At 35.9% G+C, this 10,417-nt stretch overlaps 1 protein-coding gene across 3 annotated transcripts; it reads right to left on the bottom strand.

The window, feature by feature from the left end:
• Positions 1-754: 754 nt before the first annotated feature.
• Positions 755-7,966, bottom strand: LOC107640164 (kinesin-like protein KIN-7E). Of its 3 annotated transcripts, XM_016343714.3 has the most exons (15): positions 7,436-7,966; positions 7,253-7,353; positions 6,206-6,621; positions 5,620-5,709; positions 5,365-5,465; positions 5,167-5,280; positions 5,019-5,100; positions 4,818-4,885; positions 4,657-4,722; positions 4,440-4,564; positions 3,961-4,297; positions 3,011-3,118; positions 1,946-2,917; positions 1,453-1,772; positions 755-1,342 (listed from the first exon to the last, which is right to left on the bottom strand). In XM_016343714.3, exons 3-15 carry the CDS (start codon positions 6,414-6,416, stop codon positions 1,021-1,023), a joined length of 2,916 nt encoding a protein of 971 aa, XP_016199200.2. In that variant the 5' UTR covers positions 6,417-6,621; positions 7,253-7,353; positions 7,436-7,966; the 3' UTR covers positions 755-1,020. The 3 variants fall into 3 exon arrangements, with proteins under 3 accessions (XP_016199200.2, XP_088344177.1, XP_088344176.1); XM_088488051.1 differs by lacking the exons at positions 7,253-7,353; positions 7,436-7,966 and adding an exon at positions 6,902-7,159; XM_088488050.1 differs by lacking the exons at positions 7,253-7,353; positions 7,436-7,966 and having other exon boundaries at positions 6,206-6,835.
• Positions 7,967-10,417: the final 2,451 nt, after the last annotated feature.

The raw sequence follows: 10,417 nt of genomic DNA, 5'->3' as shown, positions 1-10,417 counted from the left end.
AATATGACTATCTAGTATTTCGCGATCGAAAATGCGAAAGAGAAAAGTGAAAAAAATGGATGATCAGTGAACAGTACCTTTAATAATCTTTCGTTTTCTATTTCTGTGTTTGTTGGTGAAGTTTTGGAACGTAACTTTAAAATTTTCTTGAGGTTTCACAAAGATTTTGAAAGATTGTTGAGAGATTTTGAGCGCTGTTTGAAATTTGATCGAGGGAGAAGAAGCATTTTTTATATTAACGTTCGCACTAGTGAAAAGTTGCGGGAGTGCGTGTTTATACGCTCTCTAATCTGAAATTGGTTTTTGTTGAGTTTGGGTAAATTTGATTGGATTTGGTTGTCAAAAAAATTTGTATGTGTAGCATAACTGGTTGAATAATTCTTGATTGGTTTAATTACTCTGTTGGTCCTATAATTTCGCAAAATTTTCAATTAGGTCCTTATACTTTTTTTCTTTTTAATTTGGTCCCTGCACCAAATTTTTTTTTCCAATTAAGTCCCTCTTAGTAGTAATTGGCTTCATTTTATAAGGACCTAACTAAAAAAAATTGGTGCAGGGACTCAAATAAAAGGAAACAAAAGTATAGGGACTCAATTGAAAAAAAATTTAGTGCATGGACCCAATTAAAAGGAAAAAAAGTATAGGGACCTAATTGAAAATTTCACAAAACTATAAGACCAACAAAGTAATTAAACCTTCTTGATTTGATAACACCATTTAGTAAAATAATAATAAATGATGAAAGAAGATAATGTGACAAAGGTGGTGCTAACATAGCACACAAAACCATACAACCTATTCAATATTTGTGATGTTCACCAGCACAGAATCTACAACAATTTTTGGAAAAAAAATTACCTTTGAGGAATTGCACATCCCTTACAAGTTACAAACCAATTTACAATCAGTTCAATAGGAATATGAGTTAGCAACATACAAGTGAAATCATCCTCTTGCCCCTGAAAGAACAATGTGTTATTTACATGGCCGTAATCAACCTTCCTAAAGAGTGATCCAAACTCACAAAATATTCCTCATGCTGCTTGTCCAACTAAGAGATTTCCTGTTTGTGGGGCTTGGGGCAAAGTTAAGTCCAAACATCTCCTTAAAAGCTTGCTCTGGCTGAACTGAACCAACCAGCTTTGCAACAATGGCTGCACTCTCTCTAACGTGCTCCATGTCCTTTGTGTCACTCCATAGACGATTCGCCAACTGCACTCTCCTATTCTTGGAACTCAAAAGAAGGCCCCATTTCAAGTAGAGGTTCTCTCTTTCAGACTTGGACAGCCTCCTCAGCATTTGCTTGCACAGCATCTGCCTCTCTTTTTTAATAGTTCTCATGCTGGTTTTCAAGAGAAAAAGCATTATTAATTGGCTTCTTGTTACAAAGAATTTAACATGACCTCAATCCTTATATTTCTTATTACTTGAAAGTTGAAATGATGTTGTTACCTTGACTGAGCTGTAAGAATTCTTCCATCTTCCACAGTGTGTTTGCCTTGGGAGAAAGTCTGCTTAAGATAGGATAGCCTTCTATGCTCTACTTCCATGTAAATAGAATCTGAGGGATCACCTTGGAATAGAAGGAAAAAGTAAGTCCTGTGAACCAATGAAACATAACAAGCATCCCAGAGTTCAACAATCTCTCTTTGCAGCCTCTTGAATTCTGAAGGCCAGTCTGGACTACTGTCTCCTTCAGCTTGCACTGGGTCCACACCAACGTCTTTGAAATTCTTTGCAGATACTGCAGGATCCAATCCTGTCTTGGACACCTACCATGCAGAAATGTGCTACTTATATAACTAACATGGTTAAACAGCAATGGTTGAAAAATAAAAACAAATGCTCAAATGGATCCGGTATCTGATAGTTGACCGTCAAGCTGATAAAAGACAAATAAAAGGAGAGAAAAGAAACAAATTTAAGAAGCATGATGGAAGCTTACCTCATGGTCAGTTGGTGAATTCATAGTTTTCAGATCTTCCTCTTCTTTTATTTGTGGAGTTGAAGCTTCAGGACAATTGCTCTTAGTTTCCTTGTCAATGGAGGATTCCACATTCTGTACATCATCAACGGCAGAAGTTTCCACAGAATTCTCACCGGCATTCCATGGGGGCAGCCTCTCCAAATAGGTGTTTTGGTCTAGGACATAAGCCTTGCTTTGAAGTTCATCAGGTCTTCTAGTGAAGTGTTTTTCATTCCCTATTGGGGTTGTGCTCTGAATACTTTCTTCGTCATCGAACCAATACGAAGATGAATTCCTCATGAGACTTGCTCTACAACTTCTACTTCTGCTAAACCTCAAGCTTCTAGAACTAGATGTACCGATTTCTCTGAGCCAGGGAGAAGCATAACTTTTCTCTGGGGAGGGAATAACAAAATCTTGGCGCAAGTGGTTCACCCTTTTGTTTTCCTGTAACCCAGGTGAATATGAATCCAGATCTTTTTTGTCTCTTCTATTATCAGTTTCAGCCAATGCTGAGGTATCTGTGTTTGCAAAAGGAGATGATGCAATAGAATCAGTGTATGTATTTAAGCTTGAAGCAACCACTTTTGGTTGTGTGTGTGGGTTTCTAATTAGCTCCTCAGACACAATGCACTTAACATCCTTGCAAGAATCCTCTTCTTGCTGATCATCGGCATCCTCTTCTTGTTCATCTTCAATGTTCTTCCGATCATCTCGAATGCCTATATGTGAGACCACGAGCGGAGCACTTCTCATTCGAAGATTCTTGTCAAGGTCAGGAAGTTGGAACAAGTTATCATCAGAGCAGATACTGTGTCCATCCGAATATGCAATAAAAGACCGTAAACTCTCCTCGCAGTCAACACTCAATGAACTTTGCTCCTCTGTTTGATTTCCAAAATCCCACACATTTCTCACACGTATTTTGGGATATTGAGAATACACACTATCCTGAATGTTTGGCAAGAAAATTAACAGTGAGAAGTTATTCCACCAATTAAATTAATACTTTAAATTCTTTAGCAGGATAGGCCATATACTCACAAATTCTGTTGAAGACTCGCCATCTCCAATTGCTTGGAGGATCATATCCTTAATTTGAGTTTGTGCAACGTCCCTCTGCAAAGTCAGCTCTTTCACCTCTGTCTTTAACTGCATGTACAATTAACATAGTTCATGTATATGGCCAAAAGAAATATATGCTCAAAGATATCAAACTATAAATAAATATTAAAAACAGTAGTCTCTTTTTATAGCTGAAATCAAAGTTAGCTTGAAAAATAGCTATTTTATGACAACAATAAAATGTAATGCTTTCATAAAGTGTTTAGCATATTTCAGTGAGCATGGAAAACATCAGCTGAAAGTCAAAATATTCTAAATGTACTGTGACTAAGGGATATCTTAAAAAGGAAAAACTACAAAAATAGAAACAAAAACAATTAACTCAAGCTTCTCTGAAGATTATGATGGATTACCAATGTGCCAAGTAATGACCATAAAGGCAGTGCCAGAAATGAAATTTAAGGTCCAATGGTTTTTTTTACTAAAGACCATCAAATAATCCGTCATCCACCACTGGAAGGAAGTAAGAAAATCTAGTTTTCAATCTATCAAATTTTTAGCCGAGGTAGATATATTCCATGAAAGAATATATGGTGGAATTTAATAATACAAAATGGTAGTTCAATATAAGTATAAGGATTGAAGTAGGTGTGACCAAGGAGACAAAACAATACAGGAGGTATGTGACCAGACCTGGATAGAAGAACAATACAGAACCAACAACAAATAGTTGAATGAACAATCCAGTAACATGTACTACCCTTATAAACGATACAAATTTTCCATATGTAACATGATGGTTGCTATAATTTATCGATTAATCTATCTAGAGTTTATTATCATTTACCTAGACGTGATGTCAGAATAATACAACATACTCCATCGGATCATAAAATTAAAAAACACAGGAAACAAGTCAAAAACCTTACCATCTCAATTTCTTGATCCTTTTCTCTCAGTAATGCTGCACAATCAGATGTAGAGTGGGCTGACCCTGAAGTTTTCAATTCACTTTGTAGTCTGGCCAACTCCTTTTGCAATTGCTTGACCAGTGCTTTGTCAGACACTACTACATTAACTTGTGCATTAGTTGACACTTCTTTGGCACAACTTGCAAATAAGAGAGTGTTTCTGGTTTGTTCAACATGAATCCGTGCAGGGCTCATGGTGCAGATGATTGCAGTTCTTGCATTACCCCCTAACGACGACTGCAGTATGCGGGTTAGCTTTGAATCCCTGAAAGGAATATGTCCATTTCTCCCCTTGCTGCAACCAAATTCAATTGCATGTGAGGCAAAAGATTATGATCTTGGCTCAAGACTCAAGAGAACTAAAAAGTTCCAGATATTATGTATACATGGTCTGGAGAATGTAACAAGACATTGAAACACAAACTTCACAAGCTAACCTGAGTTTGCGGATAACAGTTCCTAGAGTTAGTAAGCTGCGATTAATGTGGCAACCTTCTTTCAACCTTGTGCCAGCTGAATTTGTTTGGGAAGCGCGTTCACTTCCTGCAAGATCCACAAAATTCTGTGCCCCCCGCCCCCCAACAAAAAAAAAATCATTTGATTTCCTCATAGACATAATAATTATTTCCTACAAAATGAGCAAATTAATCATACCACTGAAGCAGCCAGAGAGCTAGACTTGTCATTTCCAAGGAATTCACATGCAGAACTTTCAATTGTCTGAAGAAACCACATTGTTTAGGAAATGTAAGAAAGGTCTACCATGAAATTTCACAAATTTTGCGGCCTTTGACAAAAACAATAACATATAATACCAGTCTGAGAATCTGATGAGATCTGGAGCTTGCTTCATTCAGTGATGTCTCCCCTATCTGCCTCTGAGCTGAAAAAATGCAATCAATTTGGATAAGCAATCAGCTCTAGCTGGATAAAAATTTTGTAACAGGGAAATAGAAAAATAAAGAAATCCAATCTAGGTAGTCCTTTGAAGCAAGAATAGCTCAAACCATCATTACCTTCACAGAAAGAAATAAGCTCTTTAAAATGGTTCCAGTCTCTCATAGTTGCCTCAGTCAGTCTTTCAATAACTGTCCCCCTCTGTTAAAATGATAAACTGTTAGTGACATGTACTTTTGCTACCTCTTTTGAGATGAAGACATGTACCTCTGGATCGTCAAGAAGTCTGAGAGGAGTACTATCTGTACTGAGGAGGTCCCTGACAGACTCATTATAAATCTCAATTGCCGAAAACTTTAAAACAAACTCTCTTTCTGTATGCTGTAAAAAAGGAAAAATCTAATTAAAAAAAATTAGTTTGGAGAAAAACACAGCATTGCAGGCAAGCGTTAGCAGTTCAATTACCTTTTGTATGTAATTAAAAATGTCAGCTACAGTGTATTCAGTTACACCGCTCATGGTATATGTCTTTCCGCTGCTTGTTTGTCCATATGCAAAAATGCTTGCTGATCAAATAGAATATTTAAGACCATAGCCACAAGGGATAAAGCAAGAGAAGATATCAACATTGAAGTTGAATGAATGCTGATGCTGATGAAGGAAGAAAAAGAAGATGGGAGAAATAAGATAAGAAAAGATAGAGAAAGAAAGAGAACTCACAATTGATGCCATTGACAACAGAAAGCGCAACTTCCTTAGCTGCTTCTTCGTAAACTTGCCTAGTGGAGGCATCTGCCCTAAATACTCTGTCTGCAGCGAAAAGAAATGTGTGGATCAGAACATGGAAGCAAATCTTATCACAGTCCATGTAACTGACAGTAACAAAAATAGGCTTAACATGATCTTGGCAGAATGAATTCAGTGACAAAACAAATTCACCAACTTCAACTGCATGCATGGATATTACCAGTTTCGTAACATACATTGTAAATATTTTCTGCCAAGAAGAATGATGATATCAACAAAAAGAGACCACACACACTGAATAATAATCTGGAAGAGACATAAAGCCATTGATTGATAGTAGCATTAACAAAGGGTATGAACAGCAGCAATTATGGTAAATTTCCACCTTATACTCCAAGACAAGAACATTCATTCATTCGTTAAACACTGAAGAAATAAATTGAAAATAATATGATAAACTCACGCAGACAGACAGGCATATAAAAACCACAGCTGCTGGCTGAATTTAAGTAAGAAGCTAAATCATTGTTTTTCAAATACAATAGTTATGTTTTCATACCAAATGTGTATGCTGTTGGGTACAGGGACCTATCAGAAGCTGAAAGATTGCTCCTGTATATGATAGTGGTGTCATTAATACATTCCCATTCAGGAACATCATTCCTTGCACGCTCCTTGTCATTGAGAGGTCGAAGGCGAACAGAAACAAGAATCCGCTCCTCGCGGTCTGCAGGATCTTGCATTGCCTCCTCCCCTCCCACAGAACCCATCCTCACCCACCTCCTCTAAACTCTAATTCCAACTATGAGAATGATATCACACGTCATTGAATTTGGAGCAACCCAAATGCTACTTTTGTATTCAGTTAATCTAGCACTAGTTTCTTTCTGAATGCTTCATGAAGCTTGCTGTGTTGCATTGTTGGGATGGTATGAAACACTAGGGCCACTCAAGATTTTTGACCCCAATTATTATCTGCAACAAAACAAAAAAAATAATAATAGTAATCGTAGGTTACAACTTCATTTTAGCAGAGAAAAAACATATTAATATTATATGCAAATTTATATTTAGAGGTGTAATTGACTAATATCACAAGGTCTTCCAATTATGAGAACAGAATGCGGTGGTTTCTGTATTCTAATATAAAAACTTGGACTTTTATGAAATGGTCCCCATTCCATGGAACAGACTGTCAAATTCTTCTTCACATGGAAATATAGAAAAACGTCCAATTTTGTTAAAGAAAATTTACCAGAGGTGATAAGGACTTAAGGATTCAGAATTTTTCAAAGGAACATTCTTCATCCTAATTCATTTGCAGATGAATTCAGAGACAGAGAGAAACAGAGACAGAGACAGAGACAGAGAGAAGATCTGAAAATTGGGTTGTCCAAAGTGACAACAAAAAAATGAACGGGTGCAATTGTTTCAACAAAAAACCCACTCTAAAGATATTTTTGGCAGTTTTTTCAGCTTCTCCTAATTTTAGTTTGTGCAACACAATGCAAACAGAACTCGAGAGAAGATTCCAGAAATAGAATATATGGAAGAAAAAGAAAAGGCAAACAAATTTTTTAAAAAAAGAAAAAGATATACTATATACCATTTTGAAGCTAGATTCTGGTGATGGAATGTTACTCTGACAGCAAATTCTGCTATCACATTTTCTTCATGAAACCAAATTCTTGCATTTTTGTTCCTTGACTGTTGATAACACAATGTGAGAGTTCAAAATTCAAATAAAGGAAACACAAATTGAACAAAAGGGGAACTAACGGTTTCTCACCTCATGCAGGAAATGAAATGCTATCTCAGAATGAAGAAAAGATCGAAGAGAACATTCTGAACTATGAAGTGCGATGCATTGCAAATGCAGTGAGGTGAGGAACATAACAATGATAAGCGAGCTTGAATGTAAAGAGAGAAAGCAGAAATGGCTTTTTCTTTCTCTGTCCAAAAGGGTTTTGTGTTGCTTTGACGTCTCCCTCCTAATTTTCTTCTTGTTACTTCGTTGCGTTGCGTTGTATATTGCATTGATATAAATAATAAATAATATTTTTACCGCGCTAAACACTATATTATATTTTGAAAATAGTAATGACTTAGACTCATGAAATTACCAATCTACCCAAATTGATACATAATTTAGAGGAGGGGGGCATACATGAGCTGAATTTATGAAAAGGTGAAGAATGCTTTAAACCATGCCACTTCAAATGGCGGTGTAGCACATGGTGCCTTTTCCCCCACTTTCCACACAGCTAACAAAGTGTACCATAGTCACTAACTACTACTGCAGTTTTCTACTTTTCTATTTAGAATGAAGAGGAAGAATAATGTTTTTTAAGATTCGCTCATCTATCTAACAACCAGATTGGTTGTGAATTGAATTGTGATTGTGGCATACTGGCATCATTTATTACTCACCTTTTCATTTGTCCTGTTCAAATTATATATTTATAGTTCTTACTAATGGATTTTTTTAAATAAAAATTTACTAAGACACACATTTAGATATTTACTCAATTATATTTTATTACTTATTCTATTATTAGATAGGACGAATTTATTGTACACATATTTTATTTTTGGAAAAGATTACATAGGTAAAAAACGATAATAGTGTATCTATTTTACAAACGAAATAAGACAACACGATCATTGTAAGTTTACCTCGCCTATGATAAGGATGAGATATATTCATATATGTATAATTATCTCGTCCATGATGAAGACGAGATACTTATTTAAAATGTTTATATTTGCGGACGTGATATATATACATGCGACAAGAATTTTCAGCTATATAAAAAGCTCATTTATGTCATTGTAGCACCAATTTTTTTTTAATTCTTTTCACATACTGAAAATGTCTAGTACTGATATGTTGTTGTAAGTGTTTATGTAAATAATTGTTTTAAACTCTTTCACTCGACACTCTGTAAAATTTGAAAAATCTAATATTCAGAGGAAGGTTACAAGAATTGGGTATAGATTTCTCGTGAATTTAGTAAATTGAGGCTTTAAGTTTAAGTTTTTTTGGGTTGTAGGTGATGAACACGTACCTGCGATGTTTGAGGCCATAGGAGAATTCTAGCACATCAAGTCATTGAGCTATACGTCGAGATCGTTGATATTGGCGATGGTGGAACTAGCCCGTCTACCCGCACCTAAGGCTGGAAGTGAGTCAAGCCAACTCGAGCTCGACTCGTTAATAGCTCGATAAGCTAAACTCGTGAGCTGGTGTGCCAAGTTTGAGCATGGAATTGAACTCATAAATTAAATAAGCCGAGCTTGAGCTTTAATAAGCTCAGCTCATTAGCTCGTGAGTTAACTCGATTATATATATATATATGCATTTAATCTATACTTTTAATATTATATATATACATATGAAATAGTAATATATAATTATATATATTAATTATTTTAATTATTTAAAATTTTATATTTATTTTTTATATATAACTTTGATGTAAGACATAAATAAAAAATTTATAATTTATTGATAGATAAAAAATATATAAAATTGATTTTTTTAAATATTTTTAAAATATATAAGTTATAATTTATTGATATAGAATTATAGATTATATTCCTATTATTTGAGCCAGCTCGTAAGCTCGAACTAGCTCGTGAGTTTTTGGTGAGTCGAGTTTGAGCTTAAAAAATAGGCTCGATTGTTAATGAGTCGATATGGGTGGCAATATGTACCCTACCCGCGGGTACCCAACCCGACCTCACCTGATCGGGTAGAGTTGCCAACCCGATCCGCAGCGGATACGGTAGGGTGCGGGTAGGGTTCTCGTGCGGGTCGGATAGGGTGCGGGTTGAGCCTCAACCCTACCCGACCAACCCGCACTCTATATATGTTTATGTTATATACTTATATAAAAATATGTTTTAAGTGGATGTTGAACCAAAGACCTCTCACTAAATGCAAAATATCCTTAACCACTAAAAGAAAATTATTAATTGATAATTTAATATCTTTTTTTACATAAAAATCAGTTCTATTTTAAATTATCATCAAGTTATATAATAATATTGTTTTTTTTTATAACCTGCGGGTAGGGTCGGGTACCCGCGGGCTAATAACGGATAGGGTTAGGGTTGGATCCAAACCCTACCCTATCCTACCCGTTGCCACCCCTATGAGTCGAGTTATGAGCCAAACTTAATTTTTGTGAACCGAACTTGAACTTGATCTAACTCGACTCAGCTCGGTTCATTTCTAGTCCTAGCCCTTAGACCGGGCACCAATTGTTACATCTCCGTTGCATTACGCTACACTAACTAATCACATAGAGGAGAACTCTAAGTCAAATAAGAAATATATCGCTAAGACCAAAAGTTCCTCGGATAGTTCTGAGGAGGATGAGTTTGCAGCAAATACTTTGGGATGAAGATTTGTCTTACCCGCACCATTGTTGTGTGCCTAGTTACTATTACACACTGGACCTTGATGCGATGGAAGAGGATCTATTTTGTGGCATCGGTGCAGTAGGTGATGATTACAACCTGAACTGGGCATTTAATTTCGAGTGAGCCACTGGTTTATTAGTAGAAAAGTTGTTCATATGAGGATGAAGAATTATAAAATTCGACGGGCTGTGGATTATAGAATAGAGGAGTCTGATTATACTAAATACCACTGTCAATGCAATCAAACTTCAATTGGGTTATACGCGTCACTTAGATAAAATATTGGTTATTGATAAATAATTAGTCTCTCTAAGGTACGATAATAGAACCTGTGATGGTGCTA

The sequence above is a fragment of the Arachis ipaensis genome, chromosome B5, assembly GCF_059453495.1.
Source record: "Arachis ipaensis isolate K30076 ecotype BB chromosome B5, ASM5945349v1, whole genome shotgun sequence".
In the NCBI taxonomy this organism is placed as follows: domain Eukaryota; kingdom Viridiplantae; phylum Streptophyta; class Magnoliopsida; order Fabales; family Fabaceae; genus Arachis; species Arachis ipaensis.
This window is presented reverse-complemented; position numbering and strand designations above follow the sequence as displayed.

Bases quoted from the DNA above. Each gene is read 5' to 3' on its own strand.
- LOC107640164 (XM_016343714.3), bottom strand. From the start codon at position 6,416: ATGGGTTCTGTGGGAGGGGAGGAGGCAATGCAAGATCCTGCAGACCGC. The intron at 5,101-5,166 runs GTACATGTCTTC...TCATTTTAACAG, and splicing joins GACTTCTTGACGATCCAGAG to AGGGGGACAGTTATTGAAAG. The intron at 3,119-3,960 runs GTAAGGTTTTTG...TTGTACATGCAG, and splicing joins AGGATCAAGAAATTGAGATG to TTAAAGACAGAGGTGAAAGA.